We start from the raw sequence: 23,682 nt of genomic DNA, 5'->3' as shown, positions 1-23,682 counted from the left end.
TTTGTGAGATGGGCCCTCTACAATTCTCACATCCAACTCGAATAGCATGGATTGTTTGATCCATTTTTGTCATCCTTCTATCTAGACTATCGAGCTTAGCTATCACCGCGCCATGCTATCATTTGCCGAGTTCACTACCCCCGACTTACTTCATTTCTTGGATTGTGGTATTCTCTAGAATGCTTAGAGAATTCTTCAATTAACTCCTTGATTACCGGGGGCGCCTTTTTCGTGAGCGGGCCTTGAGAATCGAGCAATTGCCTTGTGGTGACATTGACTCCATCATAGAAAATGGAGACCTTTTATTGGCTATTAAGGTCATGGTGTGGGCAATTTCTAAGCAGACCTTTGTACCTTTCCCAAGCTTCATAAAGGGATTCTCCGGGTTGTTGCTCGAAGTTGGCGATGGCTTTCTTCAATTTAGTTATTTTGGAAGGCAGGCAAAAGTGGTCTATGAATTCTTCTTTCATCTTGGCCCACGTGGTGACCGATCCGGGAGGAAGTGACTTGAGCCAATCCCTTGCAGCACCCTTGAACGTGACTGGAAGCATGCGAAGTAGCTGGGTCTTGCGAGGCAAATTTGGTACATTGAAGTAGTCAGCCACATCATTTACTTCATCCAAGTGCTTGTAGGCGTCTTCGTGGTCTTTCCCATAAAAAGGAATCTCCTTGAGTTGGGCGAGAATATGGCCTTTTAGCTCGAAAGTAACGGTTGCGGGAATTGCGGGCTGCACAAGTCCCGGGCCGGTGTCATCGCGCATCCTCTTCTTCCATTCCCTCATGGGGACTTCATCGATATTAGCTATAGCGATAGCTAAATCGTCTTCAAACTCGGATTCGTGCTCGTATGTGGGTTCTTCTTCTTCCTCGGTCTCGTACTCGGTGTCTTCTTGAATTGGGTCGCCGATTGTCAAAGAGGCACTGGATGCTCCTGATTTGCTGCTTCTCTTCTTGCTAAAAACGGACTTTAGATTTTTGAGTGGTGAGTTCTTTGAAGAAGTGGATTCTCCAACGGTTTTGCCTTTGCTCCTCCTTAGTGCGGATTTCGGGTCTTCAAGAGGAGGGACCAGAGGTGTATCAGATCCTCGGGTCATGAAACAACTGTAAGCAAAACAAAAAATGCGTAAAAAGAACAAAAATAAAATAAAAAATTAAAACTGTAAACAACGATGTACTCACCGAGTCGGCACGAGTGCACTCGGCGAGTTCAAGGCAAAAACAGAAAAAAAAATTCTAGTTATTTTAAAAACAGATTTTTATCAACTTATTCTACTTACTAAATCACCTTTTAATTAACTTTGTGTAAGATAAATCCCACACAAAGGATCGATTAAATTAGAATTTAACGTTAATTTTAGAATCGTTCCCCGGCAACAGCGCCAAAAACTTGATGTGTGCAAACTCACTTAGTTTTAAACCTACTTTTAATTATAAAATAAACACATAAAGGCAGTGGACCTATCAATTGTGGTATAGTTAAATAAGTAGGGTATCGAACACACGGAACGGTAAATTAAAACTAAAAACTAATTTTATCTAAATTAATTAATAAGTAGGGGGTTTTCTCTAGTTTTAAAAGACTAGAAACTTGCGAACTATTACTTAATCTAAAACTTAGAAAAACAAAGAATTAACTAGATTCAATAATGGGAAGGAACTTCTGTTTAGTTCAACTCAATTGATCCTATGGTTGATTTCAAGGTAGTGGTGCAATGGATTAATTCTTTTGTTGGTTACCGATGCAAGTGACTAGATTCGCATTCACTACACTACTCCTTAGCAAATAAACTAACTTAAACAGTGGTCAGTTGTCTAATTTAATTAAATTCATTAGATTAATTATTCGGGTTAATTTAGACTTGCAATAGTTAACTAATTTGGTCCTTTAATTAACTTCTTGTTGATGGTCATCGCACAAGCTTGCACATGAATTTACTCAATTTTCTTATTAACTCTAGTTTCATGTTCATTAATCCTAGACATATGACAAAGTGGTCACATAGCATATGAGGTTGATAATCAAAAGATGTTCATGCTATTTAATTACCTTCCTATTAACAGAAAATTAATTATCATTCATACACAAGGTTCTTTAGCAGGCTAAAATAACAAAAATCACCACTTTAGAATTAATCCTACCAATTATCAAACCATAGTATCAATTTTGTATCCCCAAACAGAAGTCTAAAAGTTTTAGCTCATGATTGAAGTAAATAACAGCAAACAAATAGATTCTAATTGTTTAACCATAATGACAAAACAAAAGATTAAGTAGAATGATGAAATTTGCCTCAAATCTTCCTTCAGAATTGGACCCTAGCTTGTATCTTCGTCCTCTAGGGTTTTTCTGACTTCTTAATTGTAGCTAAACTCTCCAGAATCGTTCCAGAATTCTCTCCCATCGTTCTGAGGAGTTATCTTTATATATGCGAAATGACTCGTCGAGTCCATCTCTCAATCCCCATATTGTGATAAGTCTCTGGGTTTCCGAGTCTTTATCTTCTCGAATATTCGCTTGGACTCGCCGAGTTGTCGACCCTACTCGCCGAGTAGGTGTTATTTTTAGTGTTTTTCTTCTTTGTTCCATTCTCAAAATCTCAACCGCTTCTCCTGCTTCCTTTTTGCTTCCGAGCTTCACTTTTGGACTGAAAACATAATTCAAAGACTTTTAAGTACCTTTTGTCCATAAAATGCAATAATTTAGCTAATAAATGAATAAAAATCTACACTTAATATGAACTAAATATGCACATATCAATATATATATATATATATATATATATATATATATATATATATATATATTGAATTGACTTTTGGTATCTTTAGGCTAAGGTTATTCGATGTTTATACTGTGATTCTTTTCCGTACACTCCCTTATTCTAAGGCTCACATTAATCGGTTAATGTGGGCTTCAGACGTCGTATAGCTGTTATTTTTGACTCATATTGCATTGATTTGTATATTGTAAAGACTTTTTTTTATGTCAAATCAAGATGTGTTGGTTAATTTTCTTGACTATATTTTGAGATCTAGCTGCCTGCATACTCGTCGAGATCGTCACCTAAAGACCTATTACTGTTCTATTATTAGGGGAAAGGTTATGAATCGTTTAGTACCCCTTTTTCTATGTCATTAGTTGGGATTTTTACATTCTCTGCTCTGAGATGTTATTGGCACATTATAGGTAAAGATTATGACTCTTTTAAGACCTACGATTGCATCCTTGCATATATTTTGCTCAAGTAGCGTAGGTGATCAACCATTGTTGCTACTTGGAAAATATGCACTACCTCTTTACTTGGCTTTTTTGCAATTTCTTAAACAGAATTCTGGAAAAGCTCTTTCGAAATGCAAATTATATGAACTCTTAAGAAAAACAAAAGAAGTAAAGCATGAAACAATAGAATCTGAATGTCTAATTATAAGGGCGCACACCCAGTTTTTGCATTGGCACCTAGTATGGTTATCCTATGTGGAGTTTGACCATACTCCTGTTTCTCGGCCTCCACTTTATTTTTCATTGAGTGTTCTGCTATGACCACCTCATCGTGGTTGTGCGCTTTTTCCTCATTTGTAGCCAGTGGATATTGACAGGTTGGGATTTCCTATTGTTTCTACCACCGGGGCCTAGCGTGAGAGGGTGGAATTTCGTCTTTCCTGTTCTGGAGGCGCTTGCACTTTCCCTTCTTCTTGACCCAACGATTGCTAAGACCGTGGGAAGGGCCTCTTTATGGCCGGGTAAGGGTACCACCTGCGCTTTCTACGCGCATGTTGACCTTGCGTGTCACACTGTTAATTGGGGTGTTGTCTAGTTCATCAAAGGACCTTGTTTGTTCTCTTCTATAGGAAGGCTTGCTTGTAAAAATGAGTGGCACTCTGCCTCTACTTTTGTTGTGCTAGGCGGTTATCTCTTTCGTTCCATGGGATTTTGGTTCACGTTCGACATCGACCAATATCTTCTCCGAGTCTCTAATCGCTCCTTGGATAGGCATGGTTTGGTCGTCGATTGTGGGCCAGGCTAGTACCCTTGCCCACGGGTAGGCGCTTCTTTGCTTCGTGATTTTCGCTCCATATCTTGGCCGGGCCATCCTCAAGTCAGCGCTCGTTTCTTTTTGTTGGGGGGATGTGGTGTTCAACTGAATACATCTCTTTGTCTTTTCCTGGACTCGTGGACCAGCACTTGTGCTGCCGTAGACCTCCACCGTGGATCCTCCATCTTTTGGCAACATTCGCTTCTACACAATTGGGTTTCTTGCTTCCTTTCTTGTTGGGCATCGCGTCCATTGTCTGGCTTGGTTGCTACTACTCACATAATTTGGTCTTGTCCTTGCTCTCCTTTGCTAGAGTCTTGTTGATTGCATGGACCTCGTTATGATCACTCTTGTATCATCCCTGTTAAATGGTCTATATCTCCTTGACATGTGCCTGGAGTGGCGATTGTGCCTCTGTAGGTTGCCATCCTGTCTCTCCTACTGGGTTGAGTTCGGTCAGGACGGTGCTTCCTCCTATTTGAGATATGCGTTAGCTACAACTTTGAGATTGGCCTCATTTCGCTTTTCCCCTCCGATTTGTCACAAGTATTTTTCCACACAAAACTTGAGTTCGTCCCCGGATCTAGGGACTATTCCTTGCATCTTACTTGATAGGGGTCTGGGAAGTAGACCTTGGGCGGAGGCACCTGTTACCAGGAACTCTTCGTGTCCTGTAACATTCAAGGTAGCTAGCGTGAATTGATCGTAATAGTCACGAATTGATTCTCCTTCTTTTTGTTTACACGTCATCACAGTGTTGGTGTCCCCTTTTCCTTTCCTCAACTGCATGAAGCTGTTGAGGAAAATGTATTTCAGCTGCTCAAAACTCAAGATAATGCCCAACCTTAGAGACTTGAACCATTTGCCTGCATTTCCCGTTAAGGTGCAGGGGAAATAAGTACAAGTGAAGCAACGATCCATATTAAGAGGTGTCATCGTCCACTCGTAGTTATCGATGTGGTCGTCTGGGTATGTAGTACCGTCATTCGCTGGAAAGATTCCCACTCCTCAGCAGTAAGATCTCTTCCCAAAGAACATACATTAGCCATTGAAGAGTGCAAAGAAAAGGTTGATAGGATTCTTTGGGGCAAGAAGACAAAGAAAGAAAGGCAGAAGGTAAGGAGGGAATGTAAGGAAGGACGGAGGTTTAAATGTCACTAAAGGGGTAGCGAACCGTTTTCATAATGAAACTGCTGAAGAATGGCGATTTCGCTCTGACAACACATAAGCTATCAGTAGCAGCCCGCCATAATGACTTTGCTACGTCTTTAACACAGAAGCCTACTAGTCTAAGGGACTTGTTAACGTTACCTTGTACGACCACGTTAAATATAACGGAAAACATAATTGAGACGTTATCACGCCAGAACCTTGGCCAATACCCGGTCTTGGCCTAAGTGAGCGAGCACCAAGGTGACTGTTCACTTTCTCTAACGAGGAAAGAATATTCCCCGTGATCTTCTCATTTACTCACGACCAATCAGGGCGTGACAAAAAGCATAGGTGACGCCCAAAACTGATGTCGCCTAGAAGTTAGTTAGCGTGGGCATAATACTCCCAGCATGAGGAGGCCACGTCTAACACTCACTGGACAAGGTCCCCACGATCTGTTAGTAACAGGTATAAAAGGATCTCTTCTAACTCAAGGTAGGGATCCATCTTCTTCCTCACGAAATTTACCCTAAAACTCTCTCTCTCTCTCTCTCTCTCTCTCTCTCTCTCTCTCTCGAGAGAGAGAGAGAGAGAGAGAGAGAGAGAGAGAGAGAGAAAACTAACTTGATTGTCGGAGTGACGTCCCGGGAGAACACTCGACGTCCTTTAACGATCCTTCTATGTTGTGTTCTCAGGAAAACATTGAAGTCTGATCCATCATCCAACATTCCATTCCCTGAAGAGCATGTCACAACAGTTGTTGACCGTTTAAAACAAAAAACATGGAATGGAAAGAAGAAAGCAAAACAAGTTTGGTAATTAAGTTCAGTGAGAACTGATGGTATCTACTAATGATAGCTTTTTGTAGCTTTTATCTTAACAATCATTTGGTCTATAAATGCCTGTTTACTTGAAGGTCAGAAAAATATTTTCCAATTGTACATTTTTGTGTATATATTTTTGAAGCTATCAACTATGGTTTAAGTTTGTTTGTTATTTTTGTCTGTAAGCACACACAACTGAGGTCAAGCGAGAATTGAAACCATAAGGACATAAATGCGTTTTTATAATGGTCCTTATGCTTTCAAAATCTTGTGGTCCTTTTTGTTTCAGTTTTATTATAATTTTCAAAAATGATCCTTACAGTTTATAACAAAAATTTATTAGCTTTTTGTTTTTGGGGAAAAAGTCTTTTTACCTTGGACTTAATAAAAAATTATAAAGATCGAATGTGATAGATTTTGAAACAATGAGCCCGATGACATTTTTTTAAACAGGACTAATCACACAAAAGCTAGGGGTAGTAAATCGGGCAATCGTGTTGTGTTTTTGTCTATCACGACAATATTTTATGTAACACGATACCACACGATATCGTGTTTTTTAACTAACATGAAAACGAATCAATTAGAAAACGAGTATGCAATGTGGTTGGGATTGAAAATTCGTTTGGGGTTGAGGTTGGGAAAAAAAAGTTGGGTTTCTTGAACTGACTCAAACAGGTCAAGATCAAAATTTGGACGACGTATTGATTGGGATTGAAAATTAGTTTTTTTTCTAACCGACAAATATTATTAATAAAAAAACACCTCCTAGCAAGTTGCTAGGAGGCAAAAGTACAGGAGAGAATTATATACAAAGAAAAGGATTAACATACCATTCAACCTATCGAAAAGTACAATGAACTCTCATATGCTTAATCCATGTAAAAACAATGGACTTTACCATGTCACCACTTTGGTAGGGAGAGTTTGTATCTTTTAGAAGGTCCAGTCACAACTTACTTTCTAAAGAGCCAAGTTGTTTCGTACCATGTACTAATTAAAAATTCCCTTTGTTTTAGACATGTACCCATTGTGATACAAACTTCACCGGTTCCTCAATATTTGAGATTGGAATTGAAAAGATTGGTAAAATTGCAACGGTTGAGATTGGAATTGAAAAGATTGGTAAAATGGCATTGGTTGAGATGGGAATCGAGAAGAGTACGAATTGAATGGATACATTTGTGGAGTCATAATAGGATAATAGTAACTAGTGGGTGAATGAATAAGTTGATCAAATAAAGGTGGATAAAATGTTGGTGATAGAAGGTGATTGAGGGTTTGGTGGTGAAAGGTTTAGTGATGGAAGGTTGAAAGATTTTTTTTTGTTTCTTCGTGGGGTTTTGTTTTGGCTTAAGTGAAAACATCTTTGTTTGGTGAATTAAGGGTGTTTATTTATAGGCAATGGATTGAATTTTGAAATTTAAGGGTAAACAATGTTTTTTTTTTTAAGAAAATGAGGTTTCATGCAAACCTCTCTCTCTTGTTAAGCACGTAGCGACTTCAAACTGGCGAGCCCCTAGCTCTCACTAGGAGGCGGTGTTCATCTTCCTAGTGAGCCTTGGTGGCGGGCGACTCCTAGCAACCTAACAACTATGGAATCGAAATTGTTTCTTTCCTTGTTTGAATCTCTGTAAGCTTTACGAAATTATTCAAATACATCGATATCAAAAACCAGATACCACCACATCCAGCCAAGTTATTTTGGTAGAAACCAATTTGGAGTTATCTACCATGCCAATTGTTTGACTTAAATTACTATCATCTTAATGGTTATAACTTAAAATCTTTTTAGTCAACACTTGATAGAATCTAATATTCTAATGATATTTTACACTTTTATAAGAATTATCAATTGATTTCTTTTTCGAAAATTAACTAAAAGTACATAGGCATTACTTCATCAGAGCATATGTGTGCATTCTTTTGGGAATATATAGGTAGGCCTGGCTACTTTCTAGTGTCACATGACTTAACTTTTTGGTTCTGTAGACAAATTATGATGTTTTTGAAGTATAACATCATGTTAGACCACTGATTTTAGGCTTTATATTCACTTAATTATTAATCTATTAACCCTAATTTTCAAATATGGTCGAAGCTCGATTCGAAATGGGAACAAATATATAACTTTATTTTGGACATAAACCCTTGTCATGTCTCGAAACCTACCAATTTTTGAGTACCAAAATATTAAATAAATCAAAATGTTTCCCACAAGTTAAAGAATTAATGCTTTGGAAAACGTAGTTAACTAAATAAACCATAAGTGCCTTCTTTCTTTTGATTCTTTTAAAGTACCTCTGAGTAGTTCATAACTCAAGAAACACAGAAAGGGTCTCTTTTGGCAATTAACAAATTAATTTCTCTTTTCTCATATTCCAAGAAAGCTTAAGGTTTATGTGATGTGTATTTGTATTGAAAAAAAAAGGTACATATTTTACTTTTTCTGAATTACCACTTTTACCCCTCTTTTCAGTGACTGCTGCTGCTACATTACATTAGCCTTCTTGTATCCTTCTTTCTGCTAGTCTGCAGTATCCAAAGCTTCACTCAAGAGATGACTAAAGATGAAGACTTCAAGCTCCTCAAGATTCAGGTCCACCTCATTTTCTTTTTTCTTTTATAATTTGTTTTTTACTTCTTCATGTTCTTGTTCTTTATGCCTTCTATATTTTGATTTTTGATTTTTGTTTTGGTTTCAACAGACATGCATTCTGAGAGTGAACTTGCATTGTGAGGGTTGCAAGCACAAAGTGAAGAAAATCCTTCAGAGGATTGAAGGTGGCTCCTCTTTCTTCCTCTTGAGTCTTGAGATTTGTGTCTTTAGTGATAAATTAGCAAATTTTGTTATGGGTTTTCGTGAAGTTTCAAAATTTATGCAAAATGTGGTGCTCTAGTGATATAATCTATGGCAAAAAACCCTTCTTCAGAGCTTAAATCTGTAAATCGAGAGAAATACACAACTTTCAGTACATAATGTACAATTGATGATTGCACATTTGCTTAGAGTTTGGGTATTTCAGCTATGGGAAAAGGAATCACATTGTTCTAATGTTTTACGTGGTGGGATTTTGATAAAGATTGAAATTTACAGAAATCTTGTAACATTTGCTTATACCTTTTTTTTTCTCAGAGCCAAAGCTCCTAAATTCATAGGAACGTACATCTCTATTGCATGATGTACAAGTTATGAATGCAATTTTTCGGATTTGGGATTTTCAGATATGACTTTTTTTGTACAAATTCTGATGCACCAGGTACAAATCAGTATAATATTGGCTGTAAATGTCGCAGGTGTGTATCAAGTGAGCATAGATGCAGAGCAGCAGAAGGTGACTATTTCAGGAAGTGTAGATTCAGCAACTTTGATAAAGAAGCTTGTGAAAGCTGGTAAACATGCCGAAATTTGGTCAAACAACAACCAAAGTCAAAGTCAAAGTCAAAATCAAAATCAGCAAAATCAGAAGGGTTCTAACATGAAAGATGACAAGAAAAACAAAACCCAGAAAGACGATTTCACCAAAAGCATTGAATCCTTGAAAAAACAGTCAAAGCTTCAGCCTTTGACCTCCGGAGAAGATGATGACCCATTTGAAGACGACGAGGATTTGAGGTTTCTGAAAGGGAAAACAAATCAATTGGGGGTTTTGAGGCAGAACCAGAAACAACAACAAAAACAGCAAGAATCAACTGCAAATTCTGCCAATAATGCGAGGAATTCCAAAGCTAAAACTCAACCCAACAATGGAAGTGGCAAGAAAGTTCAGGTCAATGTGGGAGGGCAAAAAGGTAATTTCGAGAATTTGAATGAGGGGAAAAGGGTAAATGAGGTGAGCTCCATAATGAGCAATCTTGTTAGTGGCGGTGGTGGTGGTGGAGGAGGGTTTGAAACGCCCGACAACGGTGGATTTGCAATGGCTACCGGTGGTCAACAACAGATGATGAACTATAACATGAATGGGCTTGGGCTTGGGCTAGGGTACAACCAGCATCAGCAAGAGTACAACTCATCCGCCGCTGCTGCATCAATGATGATGAACATGCAAAACAGGCAAGCAATGTATCAGAGGTCACCTATGATGCCACCAACCACTGGTTATTACTACTATAATTACAATCCTGCCCCTTACACTTACAATGAGTCCCCTCATGGTCATGGCTACTACTACACTAATACTAATGGTGGTGGCAACATGTTGAGTGATGAGAATACAAGCAGTTGTTCAATCATGTGAGGGCAAAAGTGGGAAAAAAAGATTAGACCTTTTAGAAAGTATTTGTGTGAAAGAAGTTTGATTTAATGTACTTGTGGATGTTGTCGGTGGATCTTTTGTTGCCAAGTTTAGTCTTGTGAAAAAACAAGTGGTTCTTGTGTCTAATTTGACATGAAGTTTTAGTCTTTAAGATGTAAACAATCTATGGTGGTGGATCTTGAAAGAACCTCACATCGACTTAGATTGTGATTTTATCTGTTGCTCTTTAGCGGATTTTGTTTGTTTGGTAAACAAAAAATTATTAAATGTGGATTAACTCTTTCTTTGTCTAATTATGTTGAGCGTGTTTAGATATAAGAACGTGATAAAGTTGATTTTATATAACTAGGTTGATTATAAAACTATATTTAACATCAAAGTTCAAACATGTGGTTTTCTCTATGAATTTGTTTCCAAGTAAGTAAATATTATGCAACGCTAATTGAAGTGTTTGATAAATCACGCTGAATGAGATGCCAAAATATTGATATAAAGTAAAATATTCGCATCATAACAAAGATAATGTGCCAATGTGGTGTGTAATACTAGGGTAGGAAAGATAGATATGAGATTATGAAGGATTGAAATGCTCTCAAGTTAAAGAACGAGTATTCAAAGTGTAACTTACCCTAATCCTAAATTTAGTCCTGTGCTATCCTCCTCTGGCTCGTCGGAATCTTCTCAGGCCGGCGATAATGTTACTTCAAAACCACACTCCTCTGTTCTTCAACACCGCTGGCGGGAAACTCCCCATCCGTTTCGACGAACGTAACATTTTAAAACACAGACGATATCGAGTCTCGTGTTCGAATTCTTATTTGTCGAACAAGGTATGTCGAAGCTTTCACCAGATACACTCACTCTTTCCTCTTATATGCGGTCGTATTATGTGTGTGAATTTTCGTTTGCGTTTGTGATAGATATTCAGATATTGTGTTTTGTTGCAGTGGAAGAGACAATACACTAGCGTTTTGATTGTGCCAACAGGAGTTGGCGCTTCGATCGGAGGTTACGCCGGTGATGCTTTACCTGTTGCTCGAACCCTAGCTTCAGTAGCCGACTGTGTCATTTCTCATCCCAACGTATATTGTCTGCTTCTCTGTATTTCCTTTTCAAATTGTGATAATGTTGTGGTGTGATGATTCTGTTCACAGCTGCTAGAATTTAGGTTATCCCTTCCCTCCAAACCCTAGATTTTCTGTAACAATTGAACGTTCACAGGTTCTTAATGCAGCAATGCTGTACTGGCCAATGCCAAATGTCATGTACGTAGAAGGTTATGCTCTAGATAGATTTGCAGAAGGCTTATGGACACTACAGCCTGTTCACCAGAACAAGGTTTCCTACAAAACTATCGATTTATTTCATCCATGGAGTTAATACACACGCCATTACATAATATATGGTTACATTGTCATGATTTTGTTCGTGTAATCAGGTGGGATTGGTTCTTGATGCAGGAATTGAGGAACAGCTACGCATTCGTCATCTTCAAGTAGCTGATGCAACAAGAGCATCACTTGGTTTACCAGTTCTTGAATATATTGTCACTGACACACCTCTAGAGGTGAGAAATGTTCAATATCCATTTGAATACGAATCGAGTTTCCATGGATATATCTTAAGTTTAAGAACTTGCAGGTGGAAAAGTGGATGAATCCAAAGAACGGACAGGCAACAGGGAGGATAAAACATCCTGATTCCCTATTAAGAGCTGTAGAAACATTGTGTGATCGATCTATAAATGCTGTTGCTGTTGTGGCTCGTTTTCCAGATGATGACATTGAAGATGTGGATGATTATAGGCAAGGAAAGGTAATATTAAGTTATTAACATACAATTGTTTCACATGAACATGCCCAAATTAAAATTTTGTATCTAAATTCTGTTTTATAAGCCAGGGAATCGATCTGCTGGCAGGAGTGGAAGCCATTATAAGCCATCTGGTTGTGAAGAATTTCATGATCCCTTGTGCACATGCTCCTGCCCTATTACCTCCTCCACTCACCAAGTCTTTATGTCCAAAATCTGCTGCTGAAGAAGTGAGTTGATACTTGTATATATGTACCCATTTATATAATCATACATACATCTAAAAGGTTTTTGTTTTGATTTTGGAAACAGTTGGGATATACATTCTTGCCATGTGTGCTTGCTGGCTTATCTAATGCACCACAGTATTTGACTAATGAGTATGAGTCTCAAAGAAATGGTTGTGTAGTGGGAAGTGATGTTGATAGTGTCATTCTTCCAGCAGATGCATGTGGAGGAGATGGTGTTCTTGCATTTGCAAATAAAAGAAACAAGGTCAAATCTTTTTTTATGACAAATTTATTTTATTTTTGTTACTGTTCTGAATTATTCTGTATGTAATATGGATATGATTATGCTGCTGCAGCCTCTGATTATTTGTGTGCAAGAGAATGAAACTGTGCTGAATGACACTCCTGATAAATTTGGAATTGATGTGGTATGTTGAAACAAGACAATGATCTTTACATATGATATAGGTTTCTTGTTAAGTCAAAGTAATGCATTGACTATGTCATATAAATGTAAGTTCTATTTGTTTTTGAAGGTGAAGGTTTCAAACTATTGGGAAGCTATAGGAGTAGTTGCAGCTCATAAGGCTGGAGTTGATCCGAATTCACTCAGAAGGGACAAAATCAAGAACATTAACACAAATTCCTTAATCCCTTCTAATGCTTGTGTAGCTTCAACTTCTAGAATATTTGCTTGATTATCAACTCTATACTCATATTATTTTGGAAAGTAACTACTTCATTGCCCTTTCTGTTAAAAAAAAGTACAGGTTTTGTACTAGGTTTTGAAGGGGGGATGTATATTTTTTTTACTGTGTACTATTATTATTGATTAGAGTTAGTTGGGGGCTATAAAATTTATAAATAGCTTGTTCTTTACATCTTTTACTATTCGTTTCTCAAATTTCTCTCAACAGTAGTAAAAGTTTGTTTGTTTATAAGGTGTCATACTTTTATTTCTTTTTGTTACAACATTGTATTTTCAGCTTTTCTTATTAAGACATGTATGCACTTTGTTATTAGGGCATAGTATCTTGAAAAATGTACTTGATTATTTCAATGGAAAGTTGTCTTGTTTTTTTTGGATGATATTGCTATAATTGAGTATTTTTTTTCAAAATTGATTGTAAAAAAATAAGTAGGATGCTATAATAAACAAATAAATTGAAATATGTTATTGTATTTAACCCAAATTAGAACACAAAGCACGTCATACAACTTCTTTTGGAACATTTCAAAATTGATTGTAAAAAAAAAAAAGTGGTTCATCACTAAAAGTGTTGTCAAAAGGTTTGAGTAGTTTCGAAATTGCTCTTTCTCTCGTTGACCGAATAAAGTCAAACTTAAAAAGTGGTTCATCATTAAAGCACCATTTAATCAGGACCATTGACATTTGAGTGGAGCCTGCCTTTCATGTGAAGGAAATTTCAAGGTAGAAAAGCTTTTTATCATGTGATCTTGTGCAATAATAACTTTTATATTATATAAATAATAACAATACAACCAAGCGGGTACAATCATTTTAATGCTTTCATGCAATAATAACTTGTATATCACACAATACTAATTATACAAGCAAAAGGTACATATATTAAAAAAATAATAAGTGTACACTCATAAAAAGGCCTCTTTCCACGTGCTCTTATTAATGACTTGTACTTTGTGCATTAATACTTAACCACACAAACGGGCATGCATATGATCTTTTTCAGGCAGAAGCCTCGTTTCATGTGCTGTCATTCAGACTTGTAACTTTTGCATTAACAATCAAAAGAGATCTGAAGAAAAAAAGGACCATTTGTGTGACCCATACGCTAAAGAAACCAAAATCTGAACAGCTGTTGTGCATTGAGGACTTGTACTTGTGCATTTAAGTGAACCATAAGAATAAGATAAAGTAACCAGAATTTTCATTTAATAAAGGGCACATCTAATACACCAATAATTCACGTGGAATATAATTTCCAAGCAGAAGCCTCACATGTACAAGTTCTTTCGTAAAAAAATCAAGAACCCCTGCCCAAATTTGTATACAAAAGAACATATCAGAGGGTGAATTTCACCCCAAAAATACATCAACAACCACCCCAATTTTAACCAATCCTTCATAATCTTCTTCATAATTACGATGACCATTGATCAGGTACTGTGAGAAAATAACTCGTCATGGCCTTCCGGAACCTTCTCTTGTATTGTTTCGGAGAAATTATGGTTGGTGAAGCGTTTTTGGGCCCACCCAGAATTCCCGACGCCTTTACCCACGTTTCAAGCTGTTTGTCCCACGTGTATTGTCGCATGAAATCAATTATCCCCAAAACCAATTCTTTACTCTCTTCATCAACTCCAACCAGCAACGAATAATCCATCACGTCAATTGACTGCACAAAATAAAATTTAATTTTTAACATTTAATCATTCTCGAGGGTAGTAAAGTGAAAATTCATATCATACTCATACATACCGCTAAGAATGACGTGTCGTTCCAAACCGCTCTTTCCAAGCTCCGTTTAGCTTTGCTTCCGAGAAAAATGGGGTTCGTTCGTAACGCCTCCAACAAATTCATATCGAGAAGTGTTTTGTTTGCTCCGGTTTCCGAATTATAACGAGACCTCGCAGACCCTTTCAGATCATAAACCCTAGAAATACGTTTCTTGAAGAACAAATTCTCCATCACCATTACATGCATCTTCATTTCCTTCCCATTCCCACTTCTCAAATGCTTCACAGTCACCTGATAAATCCCCACGATTTTAGCAAGACAGGTAGGGCTCCCGGAGTTTAAGGAATCCGTCAAGTATTTGAAGTATTGTGGAGCGAATTCCTCGAACGATTCCAGTTCGGTTTTCGTCACTTGTTTTATGATAAACCGTTCGTCTAATGATTTTGCGAAATACACGTTGCTTTTCCCGCCTTGTGCGCTCCACCTCTTGCATCGGCTTAAAGAACGCATGTAATCGAGTTCGCTAGGGCAACATTTTTTCCTTAAGGAATCGAATTGTTTTGCGAAGTAACAAGTCACTGAGAATTTCACCTTTTCGTCCTCGAACGGAATCGTTAAATGATGGGAGCTTTTGGAATCGGAAAACAAAGATCCGATTCCGGTTGAAAGGTCTTCTGATTTGTAGTTTGAGTATTGGATGTAGTCAAGATCAACAGATCCGAAGGATTGCCAGCCTGAAAGCTTGGAAACGGAAACAGAATGGTTTCTATTGAGATACGGTTTATCTATGAACCATTCTTCGTATTCCTTTGAAGCAAGGGCGTATGATATGATGCTTGTGGGCTCGTTGTCATATACTGTAATGACTGAGTTTTGGGTGCCATAAGGAAGCATTAAATGGGCACCTTCTGGGAGAAAAGATGGTGGTGAAATGAACATTGGTTTGTTCCTCCATAAAAACTCCAACTTTTGATCTTCATTGGGGAAAACTTGAGAGTAACTCCTGTGTATGTTGCGGATCGGGTCTTTGTAATGTTTGGCATCTTGAAAAGACAGAGAGGGTGGAAGTTCTTTTTGGATTTGTTCTTGAAGGGACATTGCAGAATCGAATGAGTAAACCCTAGCAGGCGATGAAATTAGCCTTCTGAAATGTGGATTTGCAGGTTTGTTTCTTCTTTCGTGTTCATGTTCATCTATTGGTGAAACATCGAATGAAGCCCTCAAGGGTCCTGTCCATGCAGAATCGATTTTGTCAGACAGAAAGGATTCAGAGTGATCGGTTTCTTCATTGGATTCGATTTGATTGTACTCTGAGTCATTGATTCGGTCAACACTTCCTGCAAAAGTTGAATAACTTCTCCTGTGTTTGACCTCAACAGCATCTTTGGAATTAGAACCCTTTAGAGAGGAGAGCCTCCGATCCCAAACATGCAGACCAATAGTGAGAGAATGTCTCAATCGGTTAAGCTCAAAAACATCTATTTCAGCCACACTCTCATCACCAGAAGGTTGAAGCAGATCCTAATTTATAAAACAAACACAAATGAGTCCTAAAAACCTATAAAAATCATACCTTTTTACTTCAAGATTCAGGGTTTCAAGATACTTACCATGTAAACATCTCTTTCTTTCATTAGCAAATCTTTCAACTCCTCCACATGTTTACTCAACTCACTTGAATCTGAAGCCTCATTTCCTTTGGCCTGATGTAATACTTCAGATATCTCATTATACAAAGCTTTCGCCTTGTTCAAAAGCTAACACCCAGAAAAAAAAAAAAAAAAAAAAACAAATCAGAATATAAGAGAATAGTTTCAAATATTCAATAAAATGTAAGATTCAGATCTATATAAGCACCTCTGATACTTCTTTCTTTAACCAATCTTGTTGAACATGACCAGTAAACTGTAGTACAGATGGTGGCAACCGTACAGAAAGAATATCAATTGGAGAGTAGCGGAAAAACACCACCATACTCCCCAAGCTGTAGTAGGGAAAATAATAAAAGTTAAAATAATTATAAATTGTGCAGATACAAAAATGTTGTGTTAGAATTACGGAATTACCCATAGAAACGTAGGCAGTCTCGTTGAAGAGAATGACCACATCCTGCAACACGATTGGCAGTTGCATGATTTGAAAAACTAAGTTCCAAAAACTTTCCAAAAGAGAGACCCCATGCAGCATCAGACATGATCACTCTATGAGTTGCAGGTGGGACCCCGTCCACATGGGCACACCTCAGACACCTGTGCCACATCCATATCTTTCCATCTTTTTCACCTGGTAGCTTCAGGGACGGAAGCCGTCTAACATTAATTGTTAGATTCCCCTGTTGATGAGTGTAGCATACCACATGGGCTTCTGCTGTTTCGTTGCATGATCTACAATTTGATGTCTGAACAAAAAACCCAAATCAAAAGAAAGGTAAAGATTCAACCTTTTTATGAAATTAGAAAAACCCAAATCAGAAAGAAGGGTAAAGATTTAATCTTTTTATGATATTAGAAAAAAACCCAAATCAAAAGAAAGGTAAAGATTCAATCTTTTTATGAAATTATGCAAGAAAGATGACAAACTTATATAAAAATAAGTTTTACCTGATCAAAAAGATCATCTTGGAGGTACCTCCCAAGTGGTTTATCAAAGCAGCCATAGAATTTTATACGCAAGAGTCTTGATCGTTCACATATGTTACCATTTAACACACATCGGCTAGAAAACGATACTAATATGCTTTGATTGTTGTCAGTTGCTGAATAGTATTCATTTGAGGTATCTATGACTTCAAGACTTTCACCCTTTTCCACTTCATTTTCTTCCACACTAACTGTTAAAGAACAGTCTAACGGATCATCACACTGTGTAATCACACTTCCATCCTTCATCTGACATGAGGTTTGACTTTGACACTCAACAGCCACATCATCTCCCTCGGATCTGGGCGAATCTGTAATTTCAAGATGTGACCTTTCGGGAATTACTGTCTTTTTAGGTAAAATAGCACCCTCATCAGCCAAGAAAGAAGTTTCCAGTGACAAATGATAAGCAGCAAAGACAGCATACTGAATAACATGTTTGACTTTCTTTAAATCTTCACGACACGACCCCTTTAGCAAGATCTACAAAAATAAAAAGTTGATTAAAACATGAAATTAAAATCAAATTGGATATATATTATATAGTAAATGGAAAAAGGGATTGGGATTCTTACTGTGCAACCCAACCGCCTGGGACAACCATCAAAGAACATCAAGGTCTTGGATGGCTTCTTGGAGAACTGATTATCTGCTTCATGATCCTCAGAGAACTTTTCCAATCTAAAAAGCTCACATTGACCTAATCGTGTGGTGGAGATCTTATCTGTAGATGGGGTTATAGGAGCACCAGTACACCTGGCTATACGTTCCAATAAAGGTCTTTTAACATTTGAAACAAGTGAAATCTCCTTGGCTAAAAGATACTCTTGTGCATATGAAGATACACTTTTTTCCACCAATAACACATTTGGTCTTCGTGCCTCTATTCTTGAAACAATCATCTTCAAATGATCGATTTCTTGTTGCAGTAGGGTTTCAATGGATGCAAGCTGATTATGAGACCTTTGATACTCGAGTGCTCCCCCTAAAATAAGCAATCTTGGATTCTTATACTGTGATGTCATCCGTTTGTGCTTTATGTTTTTTGTACAAACTACTCCCTTAACAAATAAACTGCATCAAGAAAAGCAACAATATGAGTCTTTCCCATTTTAAACATCATCACAAAAAGGGAAATAGGGTTTTGTTTACCTTTCATGAGGACTTCCAGATGCTATACATTTAATTTTTACATAATCACCAGGATCCATACTGCCACCTCTACTGGTGTCTGGTTTCACAAAGTTTGCTGCTTGCCATGCTAATGATGTTATTATGTCAAGCCATTCATCTGCTTCCATGAACTCTGATTGTAACAGCTGTGAAACAAGAGCCCTGAAATGCCCTTGAACTACAGTCTCCAATGGCTTCTTGTGCTCCAAATTTGGGCCATTTTGAAGTGTATCGCTAGATGAGAAAACAGCACCTGTAGGTCCGATTTCATCATCGTCATCATCGTATGAAAAGAAACTGATTTCTTCATCATCTGGTGGCAGAGGAAACCAAATAAGACCATTGTTTTCAAGATCTAATGGCTTGTTGTGTGACGTGTCATCAAATACTGACAGATCATCATTAGCAGGATCCTCATTTCCCTGATCTTCTTGCTGTACAGAATGCCTCCTAAGTCTATTGGATGTAAAGTGAACCCTAGAGGGACTGAAATTGTAAAATTCATGGCTTGTATTGACGCTACTCGAATCTACATCTGAAGTATCAAGGCTATACGGGCTGAACACGTTCTTTGAAGAATCCCCTGTTTCATCTTCGTCACTCCTATAAAAAAGCAAAATTTTAGATAAAAGATTTTTATCAAATCTTGATAGATAGAAATTACAGATATAGTAACATACCTGATACAATTTGGTGAAGGTGGTTCTGGGCTTTGACGAGGTGAATCGGAAGGATGTATCTTATGACTAAATTTTCCCCCAATTTTTTGTTTAACATCAAGATTCCCACAAAATCTGCAAGATCGGAGGTGAAGCCCAGCTTGCGTGCCACTTTTGGATTCAACAACAACAAAAGAGCCATAGCCATAGCCCTGCACACACCTCTCACAAAACAATCGGCTGCATTTCTGACAGTGATAACCGAGGCAAGACTCAGAAACTCTGATTTCGCATTGGCAACACATGGTTTGACCACCGTCAGTCATTTTGACTTCGCCGGAGATGGAAGTTAGGTCACTTGTTCCCCAATAAATCCAAGATCTAACCTTTCCAATCAAATCTAGTAGTGTGTTATCAGCAACTCCCATCAAAACCTCACACACCCCAATTCCCAATTCTCCTCCTATCCTACGAAACTAAGAAACAGAAAAGTTTAAAACCCAAAAACTAAAAAAACAACTTGGGTTTTTTTTGGAAGTTTTGAGGCTGTTTAACAAGCCTATGAAGTTAATTAAGATGGTTTTTTTCTTTTGAAAATGGAAAGATTCAAGAAAGGAACAAAAAGGTCTCCTTGAAATCACGAAAAAATCTCAAATTAGGAATGTATGTACACAGATCTTGTTACTATAATCACACATAGAGAACCCCTGGAAGATTTAAGACCACAACAACAACAAATAGAAAGTGTTTTTTTTTTCTTCCTCGCTTCAATATCCGTATGTAAAGCCCCACAAAAAGTAACCCTAGCTAACCAATACCAGAATCATCGAGAAGAGAAGTTCCCAAAATCAATTGGAGCATCAAACAAACGAGATCCAGGGTTTAACCACCAAAAAGAGATACAATTCAGATCATATGCCACATGAATCCCATGGTTAATTCGATCGACGAGGGTCTGAACAAAAAGGAACAAACCCTCATGTTTGAAACGACAAAAAGTAACACAAAACTTCAATTTCCTCCAAAAGTAAAGTATCAAATCAGATGATTAACGAGAGTATAAGAAGAATTTATAGAACACAGAGGACGAGGATAAAAAGGAGGAAGAGATAGAGTACGGAGAAGGTTCCGTTTAGGGCTCGCATCTCCATATCAACTTGAATCATCTGCTGCTGTTTCTTCTTTTTCTTGAGGAAAAACCACACTTTTTTCTTCTCGCTTTCCCGAATTTCGCGGCAATGCTTTCATTTTCACTACTCAACTACATTTAAAATATACATATACACACGCATACACTGTAATTCCATTATTATTCTGTTCTATTCATGTAGTAATGTAATCTTATGTGTTTGTAACCCTAATTTCGCTCTCACCCTTTTTAGACTGTCACAATCCTTATCTAATCCAATCGAATCTCTTTACCTGGGTTTTGTAATGACCCTGACCCCCCTTGGAAAGCGAAAACTTTCCCTTTTTTAGTTTATTTGCTTTAAACCCCCCTCACGTTTTTAGCAAAATCTTTATCTCACCATTTATGTTTCATAAATTTCATTGTTAAGTTCCAAATAATGTTTTTACTTTTTATACGGTCTAAAAATCAAAGTTTAACTCACAGTTGAAACACAATATACATAGATGGATCTACGAAATTTTCATAGCTATGTAAAAGTTAATGCTAATAAAAAAATGGTTAATATCATAAAGTATTTTGTATTTTAGATTAAACTTAAATAAAACTTTGTATTTCTTTTTATTTTTTTACGATTTGACTCTTTTAATAGATTTATGATTAATCTTGCGTTTTTAAACAAATTATTCCGGACCGTCAACTTTTTTTTAACAAAATAAACCCTTAGCTTTTGTTGTTTTTTTTTGGAAAAAGAAGTCGAAGGTTTTCGTTATAGAAATAAAAATTCAAGGATTTTTTGGAAAACTTTCAAGATTTTTTTGGGAAAAATTGTTTTAACTGAAAAATTATTAATAAACCCGCTAAAAATATAAAATCAAAACAAATGAAAAATAAAAGTGTTTTATTGATTTAATATTTAATCTAGAAAGAAACCTAAATAATAGAGTCTTTAATATTAAGCTAAAAAAAACTTTGAAAAAAATTACTAACTATGATAAATTAAACAATTAAACAACACATTCGTTATATCATTAATTGTTGCCCACATACCAAACACCTGCTAATCACATTAACACGATCTAATAATCTAATTGTTTAAACAAACCATTTAAATTTATCAAATAATCAGAAAATTAATATAACTACGTAAGCATATCAACACAATTGACATGATAATGGAATGGGGACAACATTGTATTAGAGAAACACATTTTAGATAGATATTATCATAATTGTATTATAATCGACATCAATAACAAGTATCCAATATAATGCACAATTACATTATTCACATGATACTCATAAACATTATTCACATGAATGAGAATGTAGAAAATGATTCTCAATATCTTTAAAAACCTTTTGCACGATCTTAACAGTAACATTGGGGCTCCTCACAAGTTTTTTCCTCTCTTTTCCTTTTCTCTCTTTTTTCTTTTTCTTTTTTTTTTCTCTATTTACCTTCTTTTCTTTTTTGCTCTACCCATATTTTCATGCCCGTTTCTCTTTTATTTTCTTTAAAAGTATCTATATGAGCAATTTAAAAAATATCCTTGTAAAATATCTTTTTGTTAGGATTGATTTTATAATCTATTGTGATGAAAATAATAGCATGTGAGCTGAAAGCTTGATTTCATACATTAAAAAAGGACAGTAACAATAAGTATCTTGTGATAGTTTTATTGGTCATTATGTTTTTCATTGTTTTAATAATTGTACCCAACTTCAAAATATGTGTCGCAAATAAAATTAAAAAAAAAAAAAAAAAAAAAAAAAAAAAAAAAAAAAATCTTATTCACAATCAACAATTCGGTATATGTTGAGTTTGTCCATTTTGGTTTTTAGTTGATTATCTTTAAGCGAACACTATTTCCCATCAATGTAACAAGGTATGAGACCTCTATCACCTCCTTTATCTCCAAGCTCATGCATAGGCCATTGCAGGTGTGTCCTCTCCAATATGACATCGTCAACTCGAACACTTAGGATCTTCTATATTTCATCTTTTAGACTCTAAAACATGTATTCCCTGTTCAAAGAGTTGCTAAATGTTCATGTGTGTCGAAATGACAAAAAATATTGTCTTTTTTTAATTCATTAGTTACAAACCTAGCTATATGTTTGAATTCGTCTATTATGATTTCTGAACATCTTATATTGTTAGCATGAGTGGTTATTCGATATTATGTTTTCATTTTTGGATGATTTTCACATTTTATATGAGTTTTCAAGCTACATACAAAATTTGTTTTGTATTATTATTATTATTTTTTTTTTTAGTTTTTTCTGTTTTTCAAAATCTATGTGTATATGTTCAAAATCAATTTAAAACCAACATTCAATATTTTAATACATATCGGTCGTGAAGTCCATAATGATTTTTCATCTTTTTCCGTACACACATTTTAATCAAATTAATTCAAACAAACCATTGAAAAATAATAAAAAAAATGATAAATCTATGTATTTCATACCAAACGTATGTGATCACAACATATATGAGGTAGTGGTCATCTTTTTGTCGTCTCGGCTTTATTATTTCTCTATTTTCTTCTTTTGCTTTCTACATATAGCTTCTCTCTCCCATTTTATATATCGTCTTTTTTCTTCAAAACTTTTGTGGGATCCGACCGCCACAGGTTGTGGAGTTCCTCACAACTCACATGTTTCCTTTCTTTTTTATTTTCTTTTTTTTACTTCTTTTTGATGTTGTTGTCTTTCTTTTTTTTTCTTCAGCGTGTGACTGAGTGGGTAGCCTTGTTATTTGGATTCATAGGAAACTGGTGGTTGGACCAGGTGCGAGACCGGTAGTCTTGGTGTTGGGTTGGGAACCTTTACCTTCCTATCTAAGGAGGGGTTGTCGTGAATCAGAGGGTTTCAGTTGAAATGCAAGTGTAGATCTTTGGTTTTCGGATTAGAAGTTGGGTACCGAGATGGTTCTTGGTGGGAACTTATGTTGCAATCGCGAGTGTTTTGTGCAAGGCCTTCTTTTAAGTAGGTTACAAGTTAAGGAATGTGAATGCAAAGAGTATCAATTGAAGGGTTCAGGGTTAAAGGGAAGGTTTCAGTTTTGATGATAGATTAGGTTCTTGTGATTGTGTTTGGATGGGTTCTAGCTATGTGAAGGTCAGGCAAGTATGGTGTTCGTATTTTCAGATGGATTTTATTATAAGATTGGTCATGGATTTCTTCAGATGGTTAGACCATGGTAGGTCAGTTTGTAAGGTCATGGGAAGACCATAACATGCATGGAAACGGGTAGTGGTAGGCCGTTGGAGACCGGTTGTGATATAAGGCTACAGTTGGTCTTGTAGCATTCACTTTTAGCATTGGA

At 36.6% G+C, this 23,682-nt stretch overlaps 3 protein-coding genes and 1 non-coding gene across 5 annotated transcripts; 3 read left to right on the top strand and 1 right to left on the bottom strand.

Moving 5' to 3' along the window:
• Window positions 1-315: 315 nt before the first annotated feature.
• On the top strand, window positions 316-422 carry LOC111882049 (small nucleolar RNA R71). The gene has a single exon (XR_002847030.1). It is a non-coding gene; the product is annotated as a small nucleolar RNA R71 (small nucleolar RNA).
• An 8,073-nt stretch (window positions 423-8,495) lies between these two features.
• Window positions 8,496-10,559, top strand: LOC111882047 (heavy metal-associated isoprenylated plant protein 37). The gene is made up of 3 exons (XM_023878418.3): window positions 8,496-8,609; window positions 8,719-8,794; window positions 9,308-10,559. Exons 1-3 carry the CDS (start codon window positions 8,571-8,573, stop codon window positions 10,246-10,248), a joined length of 1,056 nt encoding a protein of 351 aa, XP_023734186.1. The 5' UTR covers window positions 8,496-8,570; the 3' UTR covers window positions 10,249-10,559.
• Window positions 10,560-10,806: 247 nt separating this feature from the next.
• Window positions 10,807-13,187, top strand: LOC111882043 (uncharacterized). 2 transcript variants are annotated; one of them, XM_023878413.3, is made up of 9 exons: window positions 10,807-11,096; window positions 11,214-11,348; window positions 11,488-11,641; window positions 11,727-11,833; window positions 11,908-12,081; window positions 12,168-12,308; window positions 12,391-12,573; window positions 12,665-12,736; window positions 12,845-13,187. In XM_023878413.3, the coding sequence occupies exons 1-9, from the start codon at window positions 10,962-10,964 to the stop codon at window positions 13,004-13,006; spliced, it is 1,263 nt and encodes a 420-aa protein (XP_023734181.1). In that variant the 5' UTR covers window positions 10,807-10,961; the 3' UTR covers window positions 13,007-13,187. The 2 variants fall into 2 exon arrangements, with proteins under 2 accessions (XP_023734181.1, XP_023734182.1); XM_023878414.3 differs by having other exon boundaries at window positions 10,810-11,096; window positions 11,488-11,604; window positions 11,705-11,833.
• Window positions 13,188-14,201: 1,014 nt separating this feature from the next.
• On the bottom strand, window positions 14,202-20,614 carry LOC111882034 (putative 1-phosphatidylinositol-3-phosphate 5-kinase FAB1C). Its single transcript, XM_023878401.3, has 9 exons — window positions 19,241-20,614; window positions 18,540-19,163; window positions 17,963-18,461; window positions 17,349-17,870; window positions 16,815-17,146; window positions 16,606-16,732; window positions 16,359-16,505; window positions 14,770-16,269; window positions 14,202-14,686 (listed from the first exon to the last, which is right to left on the bottom strand). The coding sequence occupies exons 1-9, from the start codon at window positions 19,645-19,647 to the stop codon at window positions 14,432-14,434; spliced, it is 4,413 nt and encodes a 1,470-aa protein (XP_023734169.1). The 5' UTR covers window positions 19,648-20,614; the 3' UTR covers window positions 14,202-14,431.
• Between the last annotated feature and the right edge of the window lie 3,068 nt (window positions 20,615-23,682).

This window comes from Lactuca sativa, chromosome 4, assembly GCF_002870075.4.
Source record: "Lactuca sativa cultivar Salinas chromosome 4, Lsat_Salinas_v11, whole genome shotgun sequence".
In the NCBI taxonomy this organism is placed as follows: domain Eukaryota; kingdom Viridiplantae; phylum Streptophyta; class Magnoliopsida; order Asterales; family Asteraceae; genus Lactuca; species Lactuca sativa.
This window is presented reverse-complemented; position numbering and strand designations above follow the sequence as displayed.